At 41.6% G+C, this 26,451-nt stretch overlaps 1 protein-coding gene across 1 annotated transcript; it reads left to right on the top strand.

Moving 5' to 3' along the window:
• Positions 1-4,008: 4,008 nt before the first annotated feature.
• Positions 4,009-25,930, top strand: LOC137281751 (uncharacterized). Its single transcript, XM_067813349.1, has 14 exons — positions 4,009-4,118; positions 5,592-5,699; positions 9,101-9,214; positions 11,020-11,121; positions 12,166-12,198; positions 12,695-12,790; positions 14,772-14,804; positions 15,239-15,340; positions 17,330-17,371; positions 19,711-19,809; positions 21,704-21,736; positions 23,469-23,558; positions 25,013-25,051; positions 25,837-25,930. Exons 1-13 carry the CDS (start codon positions 4,052-4,054, stop codon positions 25,024-25,026), a joined length of 933 nt encoding a protein of 310 aa, XP_067669450.1. The 5' UTR covers positions 4,009-4,051; the 3' UTR covers positions 25,027-25,051; positions 25,837-25,930.
• The last annotated feature ends 521 nt before the right edge of the window (positions 25,931-26,451 follow it).

The following is a 26,451-nucleotide window of genomic DNA, read 5'->3' as shown; positions in this document are numbered from 1 at the left end:
TGTCTTTATTTCAAATGTGCCTAAAATAAAAACTTCTGTTGTCTTTTCTGAATGGAAATCTGGATAAGGCATTGTGCGTTTATTTACTCGACAATATCTCGGTCAAGTGATGGTGGTCTATAGATAACCAAGTGTGTACCAGACAATTCTTAGACATCGTCAGTGTCAGTGCATGTGTGTGGTGTATTCATTTCATTTATCATTGGCGGAAAAATTCAGAACTTTGCCCTTGTTTCTAAACAAAGTTTTCATGGTAAAAATGAAGTCGCGTGGATGATTCCTTGATGACACGCAACGTTCGTCAAGAACAATAGAACCCACTTCTTCGGGGTAACATCTGTATTTGTAGACTCCTAAATCACCGTCCTTCACATTCATCCCAAGGGGAACCTGGTCACTGGATTGATTCACGTTTAGTTCCATAACACTGCGAAGTCTTTTCGCCCAGTTGAGCGGAAATGGTGTATTTAAGTGGAAATGGTATATTTAAGTGAATGTTCTGTATACCTCTTCAGTATTTCCAAGGGGCATATTCTTTTAAACGTTTTGCAGATATCACTGTGCACGGATGACTCGTCTGTCCCAGCTAATGTGCTGGCATTAAAATTGAAAAAAAGATAAGATAACGGATTTGAAAACCTCTGGCGGTTAAATATGTGGAAATTAAACCATACGTAGCTGAAGCTTATTTATCATAGATTTCAAGATAAAGACTTGTTGTAGATAGGGACCAGTCCATTGTTTGCGTATGAGTTGCCGCACTTATACATCTGTATTTATAGTTATCGGAATTGCCGGGTACCACACTGAAACCATTGAAGGGTCTACCGTTATGAAAGGAGATTAGAGACAATTAGAATGTGATCATGTTGACGTTATTGTCATTCGTCCACACGTAGATGCCCGCCCGCCCGCCCGAACACACACCCACACACATACATACTCTACCCGGCCTCACAGTAAACACTAACGCAGACTGACATACACGCACACACACGTACACGCATGCATACACGCGAGTACACACAACCTTAATAAACTAATAAGCACACACAACCCTAACAAACACACTAATGCAGACTGACACCCACAAACACATAAACTATCATATCATTCGCACACGCATACATACACTAACACACACACACACACACACACACACACACGCACACACACACACACACACACTGATGCAGACTGACACCCACAAACACATAAACTATCATATCATTCGCACACGCATACATACACTAACACACACACACACACACACACACACACACACACACACACTGATGCAGACTGACATACACACCAACACATATACTGAAAGTCATTAAAAACGTTGTGCTGGAACATACAAAACTTCTATTGAAGATTTGTTACCTGCGATACACATGAAGGTCGATATTGTTACCCATTTTGAGTTTCAGTCCCAGAGCATTCCTCTTTTATATGTTGACGTTAGAGTGAGCAAAGAAAGTATGAATGTCAAATTTGTTTTGAATGGCTTTCAGTTTACCAACACGCATACACACACAAATTTGCATAAGCTGTAGATGAGGTGAACCAATACCAGCTCACAAGACCAAATTGCAGCCAGGAGACACATTCCTTTACTCTGCTAGGTGGGCCTGCTGCTACCTAGGATACATCAAGACTCCTGATGGAATGGGGGAAAAGGTCGCATCATAAGACCAAGATTTGAGTCAAAGTTCCAAAAGCATCAATCATCGTGTGCTACCGACCAGCAAACAGTGCCGCAAAGGGAGGTAAAGAAGTTCTTCTACATCAGAACCCAAAGTGCGGTAAACAAGATACTAGGAGACATGCTGATTGTTATGGGAAACCTCAATGCAAAGGCTGGAAGTACCATCCCAGGCAGAGAAAAGGATATGGTGACAAATGGCCTAGGAGACATGAACGAAAATGGACTTCTAACTGACTTCTGTGACACTCCTGACTATCAGACAGAGAACCAGATCGATCATGTTCTAGTCTGCCAACGCTGGAGGAGTTCATTGCAGAAATTGAGAACAAAGTAAGGGGCAGACATCGGATCTAGTTACCACTTGGTCGATAGCAAAGGTGAAGACTACTGTTGAAGTCTTTTGCTGCTCTAGGGGTAAAGAATCTCTCTCTCTCTCTCTCTCTCTCTCTCTCTCTCTCTCTCTCTCTCACACACACACACACACACAGAGAGAGAGAGAGAGATCAGCACAGATTCTAACACGCAGAGAAATAAAACGCAGAGAAATAGAAACAATTAATACCCTGCCAGAGGATAGAATGCCCCATTAATTTCACAAACTATAATGGTTTCCAGTGGTCTGGAGAGTTTATCACGGACCTCAGGAGTTGGTAACACCACCATTTAACCCAACGGTACTGAGACTTTGACCACTGGGAGGCTGGTTCACCCCAATCAGTTTTGATAGATCAACTTGGACATTGATCGAATTTGGTTGTTGGGTTAGTTTGTTAGTGATCAATCGATCTATAGATTGGTTGATCTATCTATCTATCTATCTATCTATCTATCTATCTATCTATCTATCTATCTATCTATCTATCTATCTATCTATCTATCTATTCTACTCATAGCATCCCGACTCTCGCAACTAGTCGATTGTCTTTCGTTTCTCTAGAACTAACTACAATATATTTCTGAATATTTAAGTTAAACATCTTCACATTTATCTCGTTATATATGCTGCTAATGTTGTCATCTCTTGTAAACAAAATTTGTAGCTGCAATATATCCAGTTACTGTAATGTAGGATACCCATGAAAAGTGAGTTAAAAGTGGTCAAAAAACGACGTGGACACTCTTTCCAACCACAAACGGCGGTTCATGCCTCGCTCTGCACGACCTCAGCTGACAATACCTCTTCATCCACAGAGATCAGAATTAATGTCCAGCAACCCATGTTTGTCATACGAGGCGACTAACGGGATCAGCCGGTCAGACTCACTGACTTGGATGACTCAAGTCATTGTATCCCATTTGCGTGGATCGATGCTCATGCTGTTGATCACTGGATTGTCTAGTCTAGACTCCATTACTTACAGACAGCTGTCTTTAGCTGTAATATTGCTGAATGCAGAGTTAAACAACAAAGAAACACACAAAAACATCTGGTGAGATCAGCAATGGATGATTGCCACCTAAGCACTATCTCATTACCACATCTCTCACGGGGGACAACATTCAATGGAGTGAGTGAGTGATTGAGTGAGTTTAGTTTGACGCCGTACTCAGCAATATTCCAGCTGTGTGGCGGCTTTCTTCAACTAATCGTGCCTGGACCCGACAATCCAATGATCAACAGCATGAACATCGACCTGTGTCAACCAACTCGCCGAGCATTACAACCGGATCCCGTTAGTCGCCTTTTACGACATTCGGGTGACATTCAGTGGAACGAATGGGTATGAAAAACGTCTCGAAGACGTTAGATCAGTTCAGTACCAAGCACACGAAACTGATTGCGTTTTGTTTTGTTTTGTTTGATTGTTGTTTAACACCGCACTCAACAGTGTTCCTGCTATATGGTGTCAGTCTGTCGAGTCTGGACCAGACAATCCCGAAAACAATTAGTATCGACGACTGTGCTGAGTGATATGTAAACATGTGTATTTCATACTTCACCACTTTTAGCCACGACTAAACAGCAGTCGGAACAATTTCTCTCGTCTTCTCGCACTTAACTTTGTGATGACTTCGGTTTTCAGTTTTTTCGATTTCTGAGACTCCACATTCTGTTGGTGCATACGCAGAACCATTACGACAGTGTCATCTTCAGCCGGAAAAATGTTCCAGTTTAGTATAGTTTTTCAATTTGCATTATTCTTATCAAAACCATTTTGGCAGAAAGATACCGTATTTAAAATTCGCCATGAGATGAAAGATAATATACATTTTTGTCATCAATCATTATTAGGATCATACATGGCCTGAGGCAAAATTATCAATATTTAATTCAGTGACGACGGCAGTGTGAGACTATAGCTGAATTTGTTGAAGAACTGACGTTTGTCAAACCTCAAAATGAGAGCTTCACAGGCATGCTGTCTTCTTCTTTTGGTACTTGTTCTGAACCAAGCAGATGGTCAAGGTAAGTATTCAGTGCTGTTTGTCCTCCAAAAACAGTATCTTTTGATATCCTTGGCTGTTTATCCAGAGGACCGGGTTCCATTCCCCATATGTGTATAACGTGTGTCCCCTGTCGTAATATCGCTTGCATATTGCTAAAGGCAGCCTTGAAATCCTATCCACTCACAAAAGGTGATATCAAATGCATCGTCACTAGATATAAGTTGATATGAGCTGGTATGCAGTCTTAACCTGAGGGAATTGTGATTCCTGGCTTTAGTAGCAGTGTGATAAATGATGTCATTTGATTGTGGCGTAACAAAGGTCTGCACACAGTTGTTAGACAGTTACATTGTTCAGGAGTGTTCTCTCACCCTCACCTCAGCCTCAGTTTTGTATGATACGAATAATCTGTTATCCGAGTGGTTATCGTGGTTATCATGCCTACGGTCTGTGTTAAATACGAAACCGTTAATAACTGACGTGACCCGTGAAGGTCCCGGGGTAGAATAGGCCTTCAGCAACCCATGCTTGCCATAAAAGGTGACTGTGCTTGTCGTAAGAGGCGACTAACGGGATTGGGTGGTCAGGCTCGCCGACTTGGTTGACGCATGTCATCGGTTCCAATTTGCGCGGATCGATGCTCATGCCGTCACATAGCTGGAATATTTCTGATTGCGGTGTGAAACTAAACTCATTCACTCATTATAACTGACGTGTGTGATAACAGAGCTACAGCAAGCTTTTTGGGTCACTGAGTTATGTGTAGTCGCTTACGTTCATGTCATTTGACTATCCTTATTTTCCTTGGAGTAACCTAATAATTTGTACCCACCTCACTGACAAATGGGTATTTTGCCATTATCCATTAACTGCATATGTATCAAAGTTTAAGTGTTGGTTTACATGTTTGTTATTTATGTTTGTTTTGCAATATTAGAAACAAAAAGAAAGACAGCAAAGTTCAAGCGTTGAAATAGAATCTCAATATACCTGTTATTTTATCTACCCACCGGTACGTAAGACAAGATTTGACATTTTTGTAAGCACGCACGTAAGATCAAATTTATTGAGTATTTACAAAAGCTCAGGCGTACTTGTACGCCAAAGAGTGAGTGAGTGAGTGAGTTTGGTTTTACGCCGCTTTTAGCTATATTCCAGCAATATCACGGCGGGGGACACCTGAAAATGGGCCTCACACATTGTACCCATGTGGGGAATCGAACGCGGGTTTTCGGCGTGACGAGTGAACGCTCTAACCACTAGGCAACCCCGACGCCCCTGTACGCCGAAGACGTAATAGGAATGGCTTGTCACATAAGTATCTGCGTAATTAATCCAGCTACGCAGCTTAGCTGTACCTCGCAATGATATGAATAACGTTGGATGTTCTACTAAACACGCATAGCTTACACGACAGGATGCAGTCTCAGTGTTGGCCGTAGTTCCAGAAAGACTCTTAAACATCAGCCACATTATTTTCACTATTTTTCAGGAACCTGCACTGATCCCAGACTTGCATGCGTTGAACGAAGCAACTGTGTATCGGCTGGATTTCTTCCATTTCGCTTGTGTCCTGTGGCTGGGCAAGTGTGCTGCATTGGTAAGTAGTCGGTTGCTTTGTTGCCTCACACAGTAAAATCCCATCCGCATGGTCTGGAAATAATCGAGTGATCAATAGCATGAGCATCGATCCACACAACTGGGATATGATGACGTGTGTTAATCAATTCAGCGCGCCGATCCTGTTAGCCGCCTCTTACGACAAGCATGGGTTTCTGACAAATTCTAACTTCTACATTCTAATGAATTTTAATTTTCACGGGTAGCGTCAGTTCGTGACCTACCACCGATCACATCAAAGGTATACCATGTACACCACTGAAAAACTGCTTTTGAAAAAAAAGCCGAAAATTAAAATAACAAAAAGAACAATAAAAATTTGGTATAGTATGTTTAAATTTTACTTTGACAGATTTGGGTCTTACGTATCCTTTGAAGTTAGACATTATATGGGGAAGATACTGCAAGACGTTTAGCCTCCGAGCTGAAGAATGTTCTGTCATTTCTCACAAGTTTGATGTCAGGAATTGATATAACGGGCATCCGGGAAGGGTACCCGGGTACAAAATTTGGCCCTAGCCCTAATATAGTCATTACTGCGCAGAGAAATTAAGACCACTACGTACCCTGTGGTTCTGAGGGTACTACTTCACATTAACTTCTTAATTACCTAAAACCAGTACCCGCGAAGAGCCTGGCTAGAATTGGTCTTCAGTAACCCATGCTTGCAACAAGTGCAACTGGGACACATGATAACGTATCCGAGTTGTGTAGTTCGATTCTTATGATGCTGGTAACGTGATTGTCTGGTCGAGACTCGATTACTAACAGACCGTCACCATATACACTCTTAAGAAAAAACGCATAGGGACAAAGAAATGAATTATCGTACTTAATTGTACATAAGTCGATTGATCATGGACACAGATGAAGGAATTTCGACATGCGAATGAACATATGTATTGTTGTTATTGCCAGCATTGATTCAGTTCAGTCACTGCAGGTGTGTGAACACCAGGGGGCGTTCACCATATCTGGTGATACCTCTTGAAGCTGTCACTTACTTGACACCGACAGAAGGGATTGCACATGTTGTTGCTTGGGGAAATCTTCGCCACTCATCCTGCAGCACGTTGCAAGGCGTTATGGACGATGGTGACGTTTACGGACGCGTCGATCAAGCCCCCCAAATGCTCGATCAGGTTCAAATCGGACGGCCAGAGGAAGACATTGACATTTGCACTGGCGACAGAGGCACCAGTTAAACGAACTGTGTGGGAGTCGAGTTGAAACATCTCCCTCTGGAGGTTATAAAATGGGAGGAGGTGTGGTCGATGTAGCCATTTGCTGTAGGATTACCTTGAACCACACTACTCTGATCTATCCGCGTAGAACATGGCTCCCCGCACTGTGACACTTTTTCTTTTTGCTATTATTGGTTTGTATTACAAGGGGGCAAACGCAGTAGTTGGAACAATGAAACAGTGAATCTGCGGTACGTGATGACCATTAGCTTAGATCAACCCTTCTTGTTCTCGGTGTTTCATGTAATGTGCATACATCTTGTAATGCAAACAAATAAAGCAATTTGATCAATTGATAAACAACCTTTATCCTAAGTTGACTAAAATTCAGAAACTTAACCTATGATTGGCAAGGTAAAATTCCCATTCTCAAATTTACTTGACTTGATTTACTTTTTCGTCTAAAGTGAACTTCATGGGTACGTGTGTACTGCCAACAGACTATCGCTTCAAATGTTTTAATTGCCCGTAGATTAACGCAGTCTGCAGGTCGTTGGCCTACCCGATATCTATCTGTACAGTCATTGAAAACCCAACAGTTTATACACCACATACATCGAAATCTTTAATCCGTGAATTAAATTATTTAGGCCAGTATAACTATTTGACCAAGTGTTCTTTATTGCCTCCACGTCCACCGGTCTTCAAAACAGATTCCATTGTCCACAAATCGTCTTCTCTCATATTGATCTTCTAAGTTCTGAAGGGGCGGTGGGGTAGCCTAGTGGTTAAAGCGTTCGCTCGTCACGCCGAAGACCCCGGTTCGATTCCCCACAATGTGTGAAGCCCAGTTTCTTGTGTCCCCCGCCGTTATATTGATGGATTATTGCTTAAAGCGGCGTAAAACTAAACTCATTCAGTCTAACTTCTGATATAACTTGCCTCATATATATGTTCTCTCCACCACAGCCTTTTACTATGTATACAGGCACATATGATACATATTCTCTGTCAAATAGTTAATACTTCTCAAGTCCATTTTCATAAAAACATATCTGAGATTGGTCTCCCACTAACTATCTCGATCCCCAACCTTGAATCTGAAAGATTAGCCAATGGTCATCTTCACGTTTGTTCTCTATGGCCAATATATGGATGCCTAATTGTTTCTGGTCACCATGTGTGAGGTACACCAATGGTCACTATATATGTGAGTTAGTAACATATGTTATATTTACCATTACACTTTCCCACTAAAGTACAAATTCTAGTACTTTTGTGAGCAGTCCCACGCCGTCAGAGTCAGGCACCTAATCGCCAGAACACAAAGTCAGCCGCATGATATGCTCAGATATCGCGACTTCCACAAAAATGGAAGTCTGACAACTGGTAACCTCGGCTGCAGATCTTGTGTAACACAAGTACCGAAATCTGTATTTTACTAAGAAAGTGTAATCCAAAGTGCAACATTTAACCACTTTCTAAATGGAATTGTGTAAAGAAAACCTTTAGGTGCCTGTTTGAAATGTTTTGGCACTTGCTCAAAGGGGACAGGCTATCGACCTTTCGGAATCTGGTCAGAGTCAGCGACAGGTTGCTGTCCGCTTTAGTGTGAATCAGAGTCTTGTTAGTAGACTATGGCAGAAATGTCAAGCTATTGAGTCCCTGGAATATGCACGTCGACCAGTTTGCCCTAAAGTCACAACAGTCCGAGCTGACAGACACATGACTAGCACTGTGTAACATACCAGATTCCTGAACGCAACAGATCTTCAGACAGAACGCTCTAATGTTAACATTGTAAATATATTCAGGAGCACCGTTAGTCGACGTTTAATGGCAGCCGGCCGCTGTAGGTGACTTGCATAGTGGTGAAGCTGTAATGCATTTGCAAATTCTATCTATAGTCTGTTTGCGGTGTAAACGTACCCATGAATTTCACTTTCAACAAAAACGTAAGTCAAATAGTGCGAATCTTCATAAGACTATCTTGCCAATTGAACATTTAAATCTCAGAATTTAATTCAGAGGCATTCAACTACATGACGCCACGAAAGACGCGATGATGTCATGCCAGAAGTGTCACTCAATTTCTGATTTGGGAATAATAAACATCCAATGGAGTTAACGTGGGACTAGATGGGCAGTCACATATATAACTACTTGTATTGTTATACCATCTGTTCCTACTTTTCAGATATCTTTGTTATTCCAACAATCGCACCACCTCCAGCGCCAACAACACCACCACCAACAACACCACCACCAACAACAACACCAACACCAACAACACTGGCCCCGGCACGTCCACGTAAGTTATTGACTTAGCATTCGGGTATTTGATTTCGAGGACTGAAAGGATTCCGAAAAGTGTACTTGTTCAGCCTGCTTGTGTCAATATGTCATATTTCATTGAAGCCGAGACGTCACATGCCACAAGCTCTTAACACTACTGGGGCGGTCGGATAGCCTTGTGATTATATCGTTGGCTCGTCACGCCGAAGGTTTGATTCTCACATGGCTACAGTGTGTGAAGCAGGCTTCTGGTGTTCGCCGCCATGATATTCGCTGGAACCATTGTAACATTGCAGCTTACAACCACACTCACTCAGTAATGCCAAAAAGGGAGCCGGGGCAGCACCACTGTCAGGGTCCTTCTCCTGAGTGATTCGCACACGCACACGCACACGCACACGCACACGCACACGCACACGCACACGCACACGCACACGCACTCACCAAGAGACGTCACCAGTTTGGTGTGGCTATGTGCTGGGGTATATACAATGCTTGGCCCTACACCAGCCAATTCCCACACCAAACTGGTAAAGGTTTATATACCCGTTCATTCATAAGTACTGAATACGTCTATTTTCTGTAATAAAATCAAACGTAAAAGCATTTTAATCTGCTACTTTTGTGTAATTCATTTGCGAATTTGTTCAGGTGTCTCCTATACATGACACTAAATGAAAAGAACAAAGAAATTAATTTCTTTCCGGGTTTTGTATTTGGACTTCCCTAACGATAGTCATCACTTTCCCCCCTTCCGTTGCCTTCAGGGGGCTCGTTCCATTCCATTCGTCATCACTCTCCCCATTCCATGACCCCAAGGAAGACGTCCCATTCGGCAACCTCCAAGAAGACGCCCCATTCCGTAGCCCTCAAGTATACGCCCCATTCCCTAACCTCCAAGATGACGCCCCATTCCATAACCTCCAAGACGAAGACCCATTCCATTCGTCATCACTCGCCCCTTTCCGTGACCCCCAGGAATACCCCCCCATTTTGTGACCGCGAAGACCATTCTGTGACTCCTAAGTACACGCCCCATTCTGTAACCTCCAAGAAGACGCCCCATTTCATTCGTCATCACTCGCCCCTTTCCGTGACCCCCAGGAATACCCCCCATTTTGTGACCGCGAAGACCATTCTGTGACTCCTAAGTACACGCCCCATTCTGTAACCTCCAAGAAGACGCCCCATTTCATTCGTCATCACTCGCCCCTTTCCGTGACTCCCAGGAATACCCCCCCATTTTGTGACCGCGAAGACCATTCTGTGACTCCTAAGTACACGCCCCATTCTGTAACCTCCAAGAAGACGCCCCATTTCATTCGTCATCACTCGCCCCTTTCCGTGACCCCCAGGAATACCCCCCATTTTGTGACCGCGAAGAAAAACACACCATTCTGTGACTCCTAAGTATACGCCCCATTCCGTAACCTCCAAGAGGACGCCCCATTCCATCTTTCCGTGACCTCTTTTGTGACCGCGAAGAAGACACAATATTCCATGACCCCCCAAAGGACACTCACCCCATTCCGTAACCTTCAAGACGACGCCCCATTCCATGACCTCCCAGAAGACTCCCCATTCCATTCGTCATCACTCGCCCCTTTCCGTGACCTCCGTTCTTGTTTGAAGTAATTCTTGATGTTCATATGCCAATAGGAAATCCTTCAAGATGGCGACGCGTCGCTATTCGGCCTGTCCTGGAACAACACGAATTGGTCCAGACTGCAACAACGGGACACAGCTAACATGCTTTGACGTAACTTAATACAATTGAGAATTAATATGAAAATACTCTTATGAGACCAGCTATATTTTCAGCCTGCAACCCACCAGGGATTTCCTGTGTTAGCCCCACTGACTGCAACCCAATTGGGGCAATTTTCACTCGCCAGTGCCCACCTGGCCAGCTTTGTTGCCTCGGTAAGTAGGCTATCATCTTTTTTCCACGCAACGGAGAACACCACCCTTTGTGAGATCGATTTTCTAGAATACATACAATGAAATTTCTTGTTGAGACAAAGATTATGTAGATAATCCATCTTTTAGATCACTTCATGGAAGTTCCAGAGCGACGGGTCTTGTGCAGTATGTAGTAGGGCTCTCTGCCCAAAGTCTTTAATCAGAATTGGTCTTCTGCAATCCATGGTTGTCGTAAAAGGCTACTAACAGTAATGGACGGTCAGGCTTGCTGACATGTCATCATAATCCTGTTGATAGATTGATAGACCGATGTTCGTGGTTTTGATCACTGGATTGTCTGCTCCACGCACGAATATGTACAGAATGCCGCTATATAGCTTATATATGGCTGACTGCGGGCGTTAACCAACCAACAAAGAAACGAGGAAAGAAAACAGGCAATGGAACAGGCACCAAACCTCCGACATTTTTGCAACTGACCGCGTTGTGAGCGTCCAAGTTGAAAAACACCTGAACCAGACTTTACGAAATCATTGAGCAGTGTGTCAATATTTGACAAATCGCGAGGTCGATTTACCATATGAAACCAAATGTGTGTCGCGTCAAATGTATCAATATTTGACAAATCGCCATGTATATTCACCATAAGAAACCCTAAACATCACTTATTTTGAAAATTCTCATTTTACTTCTGTCGTTGCAATCAATACTTTAGTCTCTTCACTAACGTCCAGTGAAGGTCCGGATTAGAATATTGGTATTTAGCAACACACGCTTGTCGTTAGAGGCGACTAACGCGATCGGGTGCCTAGACTCGCTGACAAGGTAGACACATGTTATCGGTTCCCACTTGCGCTGATTGAGGCTGTTGATCACTGGAATGTCTGGCCCAGGTTTGATTATTTACAGACCACCGCAATATAGCTGGAATATTGCTGAGTGTGGCGTAAAGCTTAACTCCTCCACGCATTTCTTTATGTCAAGTGAAATTTGTTACGGTAACCTGATCATTCTCTCCTCACAAAGCCCTTTCTACTGTTTCAGATAGCTTTACTGCACAAACGACTACGCGACCACGTAAGTTGTTGAATGAACAGAGTCGATTGTTTACGTAGACTTCGATTTTTTACGGACCCGTGAAGGTCCCGGGGTAGAATAGTTTACGTCGACATGTGCATGATAATAAAAGTACGATGCTGTAGAATGGCTCGAGTACCGAGTCCCATGTATGAGAACTGCTTTCAATCGTTCGAGGGCCAAAAACTTTATGTCTGCTCTGTAACCAAGCAAATAATATCCATATCTACCGTTTCAGTAGGGTACACGTGACTAGATGTCAGGTGAACGGAAACTAGAAACATGAGCATGACAATATTAATCCATATAATTTTTAAGGAATGTAGAGTTACTCGGACATCCACGTTCATCCGGATATGAAATGAACTATTGTTCTATAGAACAATAGAGTGACGTCACTGGAAGTTTATAATGTACGTTACTGAATGAGTGTCAACTATTAGGAAGAGAGTTATGGAACAGTTATATTTTGCATTGGAGACTGAGTTTGTTTCAGCTTGCAATTTCAACGGCATCTCATGTGTTGCCCCGAATTTCTGCAACTCGCCACTTGTCGGATTTGGGTGTGATAGCGGTCAAGTCTGCTGCATAAGTAAGTTCATGTAGCTCTACCTTTTGTTCATAGTAAACAGATCATAGTGATGATACAATTTTATTAGTTTACAATTTGTTTAGTTTTTTGTTTGTTTGTTTGTTGTTGTTTTTTTGCTTTTTTTTCACCATTTTAGCGATAGGCGTGTACCAAGGCAAATCCTGCAGCGTCCTATAGAGGTATTCCTCACATTACGTCACGGAGGCGCATCCCTCTGATTGATTGAAATTTCGTTCGCGGGAGAGAATTGTGCATTGTTGTCAAAACAGTCGATTTAGGGTAATCAAATGTCGAAATGAGTAGTTCTGATGACAGGTTTTCAATTATAGCTGTGTCAGTAACTGATGTATTTATTTGTGTCCTCCTCGAGTATATGCGATCTTTTACCAACAAAGAAACAAGACGGATAATGGAACAGGTATCCCAGACCCCAAATGTTCATGACTAACCCTGCTGATATCGTCGAAGTTGAAGGGATCATGCTGTTGATCAATGGATTGTCTGGTCCATACTCAATTGTTTACAGACACCACCATATAGCTGGATTATTGTTGAGTGAAGCGCTTACAATCAATCAATCAATCAATCAACTCTAACGGACCCAGTGGATAAGGCGTTCACAACTTTGTATCGTGTCAACAACTGTTTTTTGAAAACGAAATACAGTTCATATTGATGATAAATTCCACAAGTGAGTGAGTTAGTTTTTGAGCATTTTAGCAATATTCCTTTTCGCGCGGGAAGCCATATTTTCGTTGTAAACCCGAATTCTGCCTCGCCCCGCTCAGACAGACCTCACATTACGTCATGGAGACGCAAAGTTTTATATTCAAGTCTTGCTCAACCTTTTCAGCAACAATCATGTGTAAGCCCCCGATTGCAGCAATATTATGGCAGAAAAGTGACTCGGCATTCTACCCATGTAGGCAGTCAAACTCATGATAGTGGCGGTTGTTTGCAGACCACGAATGTCTGAAAGCAGTTTTAAAGAGATTTTAAAGGGTAAAGTCACTCCGCATAAGTACATCCCGGAAACAGCTGCGTATACGTATATCCTTAGCACTACTGGGTATGTTTAAAGTTCGGCAACGCTTTCGTTACGTGATCTCAAGGTTTAAGATTATGATTAAAGATTAAAGCGGAAGTGTCTGGAGGAACGTGACTTTCTGTCTCAGTCACGTACTTGCCAGATATAGCTGAAGTCGGAATTGATGTAAGGCAGCATAGAAAACAATTGAATATTTCTCGGGCACATTCTTTTCAAAAGTGACGAGGGCGGTAGCATTTTTTTAACAAGAAAAGCATTGCCACAACGCAACAGAAATCACCTTCCACTTGAAATTATGCAGCAATGAGCATTCGCTCGAAATGAAAAATACAGATTACTTTAAGAAATAGGCATTGAGGAATTTCAAGGTCAAATCACTACGTCAGGTCTTGACTCTGCGACACGGACCATCGCCATTGAAAGAATGCATGCTAGAGATTACCAGTCTTTTTTTTGCCGGGCGCCTGAATGTTAGTCTGTGCAAGACATCCTGGCTTGCAGCTTGTTGCAACCAAACAAGTATAACACAAATGACCGTCCCTGTACAGTCAGACCTCTGCATCCCAAGATCGGTACATTCGGGTACTAAGTTGCGTGATCGTACTGCCACGGGTGAGAGCATAGCAGCCAGGGTTCCTGGACTTCATAGGATATCCGGCCAAAGTGTACGGTACAGGTTGAAAGAGATTGGTCTGAGAGGCAGGAAACCCGATGTCGGTGTCGTGCTACGTCGTCATCATCGCGCTCAACGTCTCCGTTATCTAAAACTATCCACTTGGTTGTATTGACATTACCTCCTGTCCCCCGCAACGATATTGCTTGAATATTGCTGAAAAGGCGTAAACCATACTCACTTACTGTACAAAACATAGGTATCTTTAAAATGGAAACCTGTTTTGAAAGAATTTTGTAACATTCATTCTAATGTTTCAGGTGCCTTTACCATACCGACAACGACCATGCAACGTAAGTTTGAGAGTTAAAGAGCTTGGGTACAGTGTTTGCAATACTTTATTTTCCAACTGACCATCAGGGCCTGCAGCCTTTAAAATCTACGGGCCCTGAATGAAATCTGCAGGCCCATTTTGTTTAAGTCAAACCAATGAAAACAAAATAGACAACACTGAACAATGTGTCTACAAAATCAGTTAGCGCAATGGCAAGACAAGAGAAAAGTCCGGTCACGTGATATACTAATAAGCCTGTGGAAGTGATGTTATGATAAGCCATAGTGTGCCCTCGATCATGTTTTTCAACCAATCATATTTCAAAACATGGTGTAGATTTAGTTTTACAATAACCTGTAAATGTTGGAGCGTCACTTAGTATCTAATCGCCTTTTCACGTTTTTTAATGAAAGTAGCACCACAAAACACGTTTTAACTCCGATCTTTTCCCAGCATGCACATTTATGGGATTGACATGTACCTTCGATGGACTCTGTTCCCCCGGCGGAGTTATTCCCGGCCTGCAGTGTCCGTTTGGCCAGGTGTGCTGTGTAGGTAAGTGGACCTGGTGTGACCCTATCGAGTTAGCTATGTCTTCACACTCAATAAAAAGTGAATACAGGTGTCAACGATAATACATACTGAAGGAAACAAATAATGGATCACTGTTTCATGGTATCAGTGGGGTAGCCTAGTGGTTTAAGCGTTCGGTCGTCACGCCGAAGACGCGTGTTTGATTCCCTCATGGGCACAATGTGTGAAGCCCATTTCTGTTAACTGACTAGTTGTTCTTTGCCATCTGTGGACAAATAATAAAAACAGTTTCATGTTCAGTCTGAACAAAGCACATATATAGTTTCTTCCATATTTTTCAATGTGTGTACTGTTTGGTGGAGTGTCATATAAATTGTGAGTGTTATTTACCTCTAAATTTTCTAATACTGATTTTTTTCACTGTGATTTGTCTAGATTCACATAGATTCATATATGGAGACAATCGAGGTATCAGAGTTCGACACAACGGCGCTCAGCTATACTTGTTTTACATCCACACCCATGATAGTTTAACTGTTTTACTGTCCCTCGTGGACATGTGTTTATATTTCAATTTCATGTATTTTGAATGACGATATGATCACAATATGACTGAAATACAGCCGATGTGACTGAAAATTGTAACCCTCACTCACTCACTCACTCACTCACTCACTCTTTAGCAGAAATATCACTTCACCATTGATAACAGCAGAAATACTTAGCACACAGTTTTCAATGTGGACTCCCTGGCGCTGATGACTCTGAAGAAGGGTTTCTGGACCCTTCAGTATTAATCCATCATTCACCTGACTAATGGATGATTGAGTGAGTTTAGTTTTACGCCGCACTCAGCAATGTTCCAGTTATAGGGTGGCGGTCTATAAATAATCCAGACCAGACAATCAAGCCATCAACAGCATGAACATCGGTCTGCCCAACTGGGAAGCGATGATATCAACCAACCAAGTCAGTGAGCCTAACCACCCGATCCCCTTAGTCGCCCCTTACGACAAGCATATTTGCCTTTTGTGGTAAGCATGTTTTGCTGAAGACCTATTCTATCCCGGATCTTCTAATGAAATGACTGGCCACAGTTTTATGAATCTGCGCCTTGTCCTATGCATAGACAAATTAAACGTTGCAATTATTATGTTGATAAATGTGCACACGAATTTAAATTGTTCTTGGTTAATAAAATGAGGCTCGCTGATTTGGTTAATACCTAATACCGTAGATCGATGCTCGTGATGCTGATCACTGCATTGTTTGGTCCACACTCGATTATTTATAGACCGCCGCCATATAGCTGGAATATTGCAGACCAACCAAGCAACTAACCATTCCATCACTATTAAGTTGATTAATTTAGATTAAAGTTAAATATAAGATTAAGTTAGATTTTGTGTGTAGTTGTTTTATCGTGGAGTGAATCTTCACTTTAATGGTTCTAGTAGTATAGTGTATTTCCGTTGTCATGGAAATAATAACATTGTTAGCTGCACAAAAAAAACAAACAAAACAAAGCATGCTCATTGCACCTATGTGGGAATCGAACTCGTGTCTTGGGCGTGACGAGCGAACGGTTTAACCACTTGGCCACACCTCCTCCCCTTAACATGCACAAAACATCTCTTCCTAAATCAAAGCCGATTCTACAAATCTGAGCGAGTGTGGTTTTGCGCCGCTTTTAGCACCTTTCCAGCAATATCACGGCGGGGGACACCAGATATGTTTCTCACATCGTACCCGTGTGGGAAATCGAAACTGGGTCTTGGGCGTGACAAGCGACCGCTTTAACCACTAGGCTACCCAACCGCCCCACTGGAACAAGCTGAAAGTTGTCAGTTTGAATCGTCTTGAATACAGTATTGTAGAAACTGTTTTGTCACTTTAATACATTTTATGAATTAGACCGGGCACTCGCTCATTGATTTCTAGTTCAGGTGGATACACCTGGGGATACACCTGTACAGAGCTGCATCTTCGTAATCCTTTCTTTTGTTTCAGATCTCTTAACGGTAACAACAACGATGACAACGACAGTGCGACGTAAGTTAATAAGAAATTATAATAGCTCTAAATTTTGTATTTAAAACCTAACACTACGTGTTCGGTTTTAAATCATGTTTAGAGCTATTATAATTTCGTTATATATGTCTGATTTTCCAACACAATGCGTTTATCTCCATTCTACCATAACCACGTTATTCAGATTTTCAAAAAATACGCGTGTTGGAAAATCAGAGGTATATAACGTGATTATATACCTCTGAATGTCTTTGATTAACCAGTCACAATCCAGTATTTACTGAAATCATGGTAGAATGAGAGTTATAGCCCCTCGCAACAAAAAGATTGCCCCTTTGAGGCATATGCTCACAATTTTGCTTCCTTTATGCAATTAAAGACTTACTATATTTGTCTGAAATCGATAACTACTATTTCGAGAAGAACAACTTCCAAACAGAGAACGCTTGCCTAAATGGAATGTAATCAATTGTTCCGCATGTAGCAGGGTGTGGAGTCATCCAACGGTAGACATCCTTACCGTGACAGCATGCTGACGGGTTTACCTCTTTGGTCATGTGGATGTTGCTGCCACAGAATTTCCGAGTCCCGTGATGGGATTCGAACTATAGACCTTCTGATCCGAAGTCGCACGCCTTGTCCACATGACCAAAGAGGTTAATACCGTCAACAAGCTGACAAGTTAAGGATGTTATTACTCGCCCGTTGAAGATACTGCAGTGTCATATTTTTCTTCAATGTTACACTACTGTAATACCGCTTGACGTATGACGTCAAAATGGTTCAAAGTTGTGACGTCACAATGCTAATGTTGATGTCGCGATTTTACTAGACCTTGCTTGACTTGAAAGCTGAGAGTCCTCACACTGTAGGCAATTTCACCACTGTTTCTGTCAATTAATGTTGGCGAGTAATAAACAAAATACTAAACTCGCTTCCGTGAAATACCATTTTCATTAAACTAGTTAAAGATTTAGTATCAAACTCGCTTTCGCTCGTTTGATACCAAATCATTAACTCGTTTAACAAAAATGGTATTACACGCAAAGTCGTGTAGTATCCTCTATTTATCTGTGGGATGAACCCACGCCCTGCTACATAGACATGGCGTACGACGTCGGATCATAAAGTCCGTGGTTCGAATCCAAGCACCGGACCTGGAAGCCGTGAATCGAAAATTGTCGCACGCCTTGTCGGTGTTTGCTGACTTGGTTTCAATCAAACTATGGGTAGTATATGTTGGTTAAGAGCGCTCCAAGCGACGTAACTATGGGGTTCGCTGGAAATAATGTTCGGCCAGTAGAAAGAGCAGGAGTAATGCAACATTGCATTAATTCTTTCCAGCAATTTAACTAAATATTGTAATCTAAATACGTATTTTGGGAATAAATTATATGGTAACTTCCTCGAGACCCGACAGTGTTATTGAGAGAAATGCATTCGTTTATATTTTGACAAGTGTGGTGTGTTTTAGTAACTTTAAGTCAGTTTTGTTGAGGCAGGAAGGAGAGTTTTGTCGCCATATAGTAGCCACTTCTGGTAATCAGAAGAAGTGTTTTTTTAAATAGTGTCAAAACAATTAACGGTCTTTTTGATTACGTTAATAATCATTCATATTTTTTTTTGGCATGCTTTGGAAAAGTTTGAATGGTAGTTCTTTCCTTTGTAAACAGATCAGTAGTATCATAAATTAGATCAGTAACTAAATTTGTTTTGCAAAACGTATTGTAAAATTGTGGTCTCTCTGAGAGGTATTAGATCACTTTTTCAAAAAATTTAATCTGACAACATTTTAAACTGTAAAATATAAATTTCATGTTCGTTGAAATCAGTGACAAGATTTGTGCAAATTATTTTTATAATTTTTACTTAAAGTCAAACAATTTAGATTTACATTACCAGTTTCACATTTAATCTCTGATAATTCTAGATCTTTTTACTGTCCTTCGTATAAAGTTTGTAATTTATAATTCAATGTATTAATTATGTATATAATTTAACTAAATGTATTAGAAATGTATTACTTGGTTTAGTCAAGATATGGCTGAAATACCACTCACTCACTCACTCACTCACTCATTTTGTTTGAAAACTAATTTTATGAGGACTACTAAGCGTGATAATGATATTCTCTAGCTATTTAAAGACAACATTTCAAGCGATATCTCCTGAAGGCAATGCAGTCAAAATATTATTCAGTCTGTTGTACTACTTTCGACAGACTTTCTATTGTGCAAAAAGCGAATACTACGGTTTATAAGTCACGACCCCCAAAATAAATTTTGTCTTAGATTCATTAAAACGAAATGACAACATCTTAAAGCAAGATATATTTTGTCTTTATGAAAGTTATTTTTCAGCGTGCATAGGAGCTTTCTCGTGTATCAGCAGTAACCGGTGCCCAAGTGCTGCAATTGTCAGTCCTCGCCAGTGCCCACCGAATGAAGTATGCTGTATGAGTAAGTAGTTCAGTTTCTCTTGACCACAACCCTGAGGGGTTTGTCCACCACGATAAACATTTTTTCGGACATTAGAAAGGACAGTAAACCTGCGAGACGAAGGCCTTCAGAAACCTTGGCGGTTTTATGACTGATGTAGCTTAACTCCTTGGATGCAAAGTTGTTTCTTTCAGGCGCACATTTTCATCAGGTTTGAAAAGTGAACGTTGTGCCATATTTGCGCTTGTGTGGTCCTGGCTATAAAAATACACATAAGTGTAGAATATTAAATTTCCAATCCGTTGGAATAAATATAACTGCGATAGTCAGCGGTTTGAGAAATAGACACTGGTAAATGTTGTTAAAATTTCTCCGTTTTCTTATCGTGCACCGATAAATGCACTTTGCTATGATTTTGTTTCTAATTTGCCACCTTTATGGAAAGTGTGAGAGAAGAAAATACGGCTTGATATCTGAACCACATAAGTGTATATGAAACGGATTTATCTGCTAAAGCATAACCTTAAAAGCACAACATTAAATGACCCGCAAAATGTGTGGAATGAACTTCAAATTTGGATTAATCAAAACATACAGGAACTAGATCAAATCGGTAAACAAAGCGGGAACATACTAAATCATTGCGCCATTGGATTATAGTAATAACGACCACCCCCCACCCCTCCGCCCCTCGCGAAAACGGCCCAAAATAACTACAGAAAACGACCACCGTTCACAAAAGACCGGCACTGCTGCTACCGAAGACGACCATTACATTCAACAGAAAACGCATGTACATTATTGTACTTTTGTTAATCTCAGAATCAACATCGTTCCCTTCAACGCGGTGGCCGTTTTGTCGATTTTTCGGGGGCCGTTTTCGCGTGGGGCCGTTTTTTCTGAAACCCGCGCTATTGGTTTTCATAGCGTAAAATATGGAGAGTTTTCTTCACGATTCAAAAAGAATCGTGGTGTCTTAACAGAGGTGGCACCATGACATATTTGGCGTGGTTCTGTGTACAGCAGTCACTGGACTATACGCATAATGGTGCTGGTTCGCTATTCTAGTAGCCACTTTGTCTTTCAAGATTACAACGCGCATGCCCTCTAGAAGCAAACAATTAACAAAAGCAATGGCCTGTCAAGACTCGACAATTTAAGAATGCCAGGGCCTGTCACAACTCGACATTGAACGAATGCGAAGGCCTGGCTCTTTGCTTTGATCTTTGTTTCGGTTGTCCCTGGTATCGAGTGTTTTAGGGGTTACGTTGATTCATCAACGACATGACTTGTTATGATACCGGTTACTATGCTAAACATGCATATATATCAATCTGCGGTAAATATATCAGTGCGACTTGTGTGTGAAAGTGGTCATATATCGATATGGCTACATTCTCAAGTGTCTGTGCGAACGTGGCTTATACTCGTAGATGACTCTGCGACAACAAAGACAATTTATTCTTTGCTTAATGTCATGTGAGTGCGTGCCTGGGTGCGTGCGTCCGTCCGTCCGTCCGAGCGTGCGTGCGTGCGTGGGTGCTTGTGTATTTATCTTTAACATTATAGATAAAATAAGCACATCAACATGATAGGGAAAAATAGTAAATGTGCATTTCAAATGTAAACTGAAGGGAATCTGGGTTATTTCTGCTCGAAAAATCGTTTATTAAAGACTGGGCTATGACTTTATCCAGATTTGTATCCAGATCAGAGTAATTGTGTATTTCGCAAGTTTGTTCGTAAATTTTGATACTTTTAAATCAAAGTATCATTTTAAAAAAAACCTCTCATGTTAACATATTTTAAGGTACTGATTTAATTCTCGTACACTTGTGTAGTTTCTTTTGTCCATCAGTTTATTTTTAAATAGTTGCCTGCTGCGTTCCTCACACGTATTTCACTTCTGTTTCAGATTCAATGACCCTACCACCAACGACTCTATCACGTATGTGAATTAACGTGCAGTTGGCTTCTGTTTCGTACAATTCAACCTTGCTTATCAAGACACTTGCGTTTTCTCACAGTTTGTGATTCTGAATCTCGACAGTTACGAATCACGGTCATGCATGTCCAACTTAACTGTGTTAATGTGCCACCACAAGGAATCGATCATTCTCTCCACACAGAGGTTACTTGTCATATCTTCCTGCGAACCTCTGTTCTAATACGGCCATATTTCGCGGTTCTCATAAAATCCCCTAGCGGCAAAAAGTGGCAACAGATTTATCTCCCTTTTTCAGTCCAAATAGAACACGTGTTACATCGACCTAAATTCAACTTGACAAATGCAAGCAATATGGAGAAACAAATATGACATGACTGAGTTCTGTCTAGAAGAAACATTTGAGTATCGCGCTCGGGAAGAGGTTCTAGTTTTCACGATGCATCCGGAAATTACCGAGATCTTGCAAACGATCACTTTTGAAAAAAGGTCCCTGATTGCACAACTAAATCTGATTGCCTCCAATCACGAGTCTTGAACACTTGCACCCTGAAAGGGCCGTATTAAAACAGAGGTTACGTAGGACGATATGACAAGTAACCTCTGTGGGAAGAGAATGGGAATCGATATGTATTGTAGATAAATGTATTTTTCATAATTGGAAGTTTAAATCAGTAACAGAGAATCTTAGTGGCTGTGCCATATAAGGGGTTTTAAAGTATTGTAAAATTTTGTCCTCCTGAGAGGGTACATAAGTCCTGAATTTAAACCTACTACTTTCTGTAATCGCATGATACATTTCCTTTTAATGTATGGCTAGATTTGCTGAAGGGATGATGTAAATCCAACTAGGTTCCATGTAGGTAGCAAAGGTACTGTAAGTGCTCATGGTCCTTGGTGTGGTGATCTACCTTTAGTTGCTGGCGATATATACCCTGCTTTTATATTGTATGGTTTCTATAGTTTAAACGTCTTAGATTTTCATAATGTTTTATATCTGTATGTGTGAGTTTCTAGTTCTTTTACTGTCCTTCTTTGAGAGGGTTTTATAATCTGACATTATTTTTAATGAATGTATAACTTGTTTTAGGCACGATATGGCTGAAATACTGCCAGTGTGACTTAAACTCACTCACTAACTCACTTAAAGTGGTAAACTGAAGACATATGGCACATGTCAATCTTACTGTTCAATGATTTCGGGATGACGAATGTTGTTTTATTAGAATAGTTCAGTGTGCGTGTTTGATCTCCCTTCTTGTTGCACATTGCCACAGTTACGATGGGAAGGTTAATACAAAACAAAACACTCTCCGCTGGGCGAAACAAGTGATTTTCAGATTAACATTGTGTAACAGGGATCTAAGAGACATACTCTACCCATCAAACGTTTCGACTCACTGAAAGCAAAAAGTATGTGAACAGCTGCGTTTTGTGTAAAGTTTCGTAATGACAACATCTTTTCAACGTTACGAATTTGTTTTAAAACCCGTCAATTCATGTGTAAAACAGAACCTTTAACCGGTGTCGACTATTATGCAAAATTTAGTCTAAACATTTGATGGGTAGTATATGTAAGACCCATAAAATAAATTTCTCATCACTTTTTCTAAATGGGTATGTTGGGAGGATGTTATTTGTATCACTAACTGACTGACTGACTCACTCACTCACTGACTCACTGACTCACTGACTCACTGACTGACTGACTCATTCACTCACTCACTGATTTCAGCCTGCACTGGTACCGGAATTGGTTGCGTGTCGACCTGTAACTCGATCAGTCTTCCCCGCTTTTGCCCAGGTGGTTTGACGTGCTGTGTAGGTAAGTAGCCACACTCCTATTTTCTTTATCATTTATGGAGGATTCGGTACCGGCTCTTGACGTAAGATTTCACCAACTGGTGCGTACCGTTCTTCATTCAGATTTTGCCTGAACGCATCTATTCCACCGGTATAACCCCAAACAGTTCCAAATATTCCATTGTGGATATGCAGTGCTCCTGGCGCAAAACAACAGCTCAGTCATGAACAAAAGAAATCGTCCTACAGGTGCGCCCTGTCCCATGACCTCCAGTCTACCTCCGAGCTCGCCATGCTGCTCTTTTTTTTTTTTAAAAAAAAGTGCACTGCGTTCAACCACGGTCGTCTGGCTCTACACCCGGCCGACTGTAGGCGACATTGGACAGTTCCGCTGGACAAACGACTATCCGGAAGCTAATGTGTTTCTAAGTATTGTGATTCTGAGAAAGGATTTACCCCTCCTAGAACTACTCCCTCGTGGTCGACCTGTACGCTGACGGTGGTGAAGGTCGTTACTTTGCTGATGGTTCCTGGGTAGTCGATGACACCTAGCGTCTTTGTAGCAGTTCTCAGTGATATGCCAGCATTCCAGTTAATTGCCATATTTGCTTATCAGCAAAGAAATCAGTTGATTTACCAGGATATCGAACTGTTAGAAGAGTTCTCTGAACATAAGTTCTGCTCATGACCATCTCGTATATTGCAACAGTTCAAAGCTCGCTTCTCGCTCCTTAGTTTTGCTTGGCTAAATGCACATACCAACGCCAGTCCCACTGATCCTATCCGTGAAGTTACGGAGTAGAATAGTCCTTCAGCGACTACCGGGATCGGGTGGTCAGACTCGCTGACTTGGTTGACACATGTCATCAGTTCCCAATTGTGCAGATCGATGCTCATGCTGTTGATCACTGGATTGTCTGGTCCAGACAGCCGCCATACAGCTGGAATGCTGCTGAATGCGGCGTAAAACTAAACTCACTCACTCACCCATTGATCCACCGGAACAGATTCCTGTTGGTGCAGGAGGGGAAACGGCTGTTAGAATTACAGGAATAACTGTAAAGCATGGTCTTTAGCATCTTACGGTTAAGTATGATGAGGTAGGTATGAAGTGTATGTACAGTTACATACCTGCCTCCTTTTGCGGTCTAAAGTTTGAAATCTTGATTACACAATGCCATTTTAGAAAGTGGGCAAATGCAAAATATCTCATATTTGGGATTTCACTTTCTTAATGGAAGTCGGGGTGGCTGAGCGCGCTGGCGGCTGACTTTGTATGCTGGCGATTAGGTGCCTGAATCTGAGGGTGCGGGTTCGAATCCCCGATGGAACTCTAGCAAAAAAGAACTCGAATTTGTACTTTACTAAGAAAGTGAAATCCCAAAGATGACATATGTTTGCGTTTGAAGTTTTGTTTTCATCAAAGAATATGTACTCACAATCGATGGACTGAAACATAATGTGACTATTTTAAAGGTACAGCCGGATAACAGATGGAGGAAAAACGTGGTTGTGGTAAGTATTTAAACCAGCTCGGATATTAAAAGATACGGGTGAGTTGAAGCCAGTGCCATATCTAACTACTCGGATATAACATGAAAATGCATGAACGTTATCAGGGACTTTCTACACACCTGACACGTGAAGGTCTACCCGGGGTAGAATAGGCCTTCAGCAACCCATGATTGTCATAAAAGGCGACTTGTCGTAAGAGGGGATCGGGTGGTCAGGCTCGCTGATTTGGTTGACACATGTCATCGGTTCTCAATTGCGCAGATCGATGCTCATGCTGTTGATCACTAGACTGTCTCTTCCCGACTCGATTATTTAGAGACCGCCGCCATATAGCTGGAATATTGCTGAGTGCGGCGTAAAACTAAACTCATTCATCCATTCTTGCCACCTGATTTCTTGCCTGTCTTACATATTGTGGTTTGATATGACTTGAACACACATAATAACGTCGACCAGAATGTCTACTCATGAATTTCTGTTTAAGCTGACTGGAATTCAAGTAGATCAGCATAGTATTCAGAAAAAAGGTCACCTTGAGTCGGCAGAAACTCCCAAGACTTGATGTTTGTAAATAACCAGGTTCTTTCATAACTTCAAATTACACTTGCAGCTGCCATATTGTCACATTTTACGAGCGCTTCAACCATGTGCTACCATAGAAAACTACAATATCTTTCCTCACGACCTCTCCTGTGTCGAAATAGCACGCAGAAACGTACGGAAACATTGTGTCTATTCAATGTATTTTTGGCAGACGTATTACACTTGGATTTATCATGTTTCAGCGGACGAGGATTACCGAACGCCTTACGCGCTGAAGATCATACATCCGTGGCTGTATGTGTGATTATGAATCAATAAAGAAGTCACTCTGCTTTACCTTGTTCATTCACTGAAATGCTGTGATCATACATCCAGTCAAAGGACTGGAAACGAGGACAACCGCTCCACCATAAAGGTATCAGTATTGTGATTGGAACAACTGCTACTTCATAAAAGGCTGGAAATGAAAGTGACAAATTTCCATTCCATAATCACGATGGTTACTAAAATGCTGGATCTCGGTCTACTAAGTATATTATATGCGTACGTTGAATAGTGAGTGAGTGATTGAGTGAGTGATTGATTGAGTGAGTGAGTTTAGTTTTACTCCGAACTCAGCAATATTCCAGCTATATGGCGGCGGTCTGTAAATAATCGAGTCTGGACCAGACAATCCAGTGATCAACAACATGAGCATCTATCTGTTAACTGATTACATGTGCCAACCAAGTCAGCGAGCCTGACCACCCGATCCCGTTAGTCGCCTCTTATTAATTACGACAAGCAAAGTCGCCTTTTATGGCAAGCAGGGGTTGCTGAAGGCAGGCTATTCTACCCCGGGACTTTCACGGGTCAGT

The sequence above is a fragment of the Haliotis asinina genome, chromosome 4 (genome assembly GCF_037392515.1).
Source record: "Haliotis asinina isolate JCU_RB_2024 chromosome 4, JCU_Hal_asi_v2, whole genome shotgun sequence".
NCBI classification, from domain to species: Eukaryota; Metazoa; Mollusca; class Gastropoda; order Lepetellida; family Haliotidae; genus Haliotis; species Haliotis asinina.
Note: the sequence above shows the minus strand (reverse complement) of the source record. Positions and strands in the feature narration are given on the sequence as shown.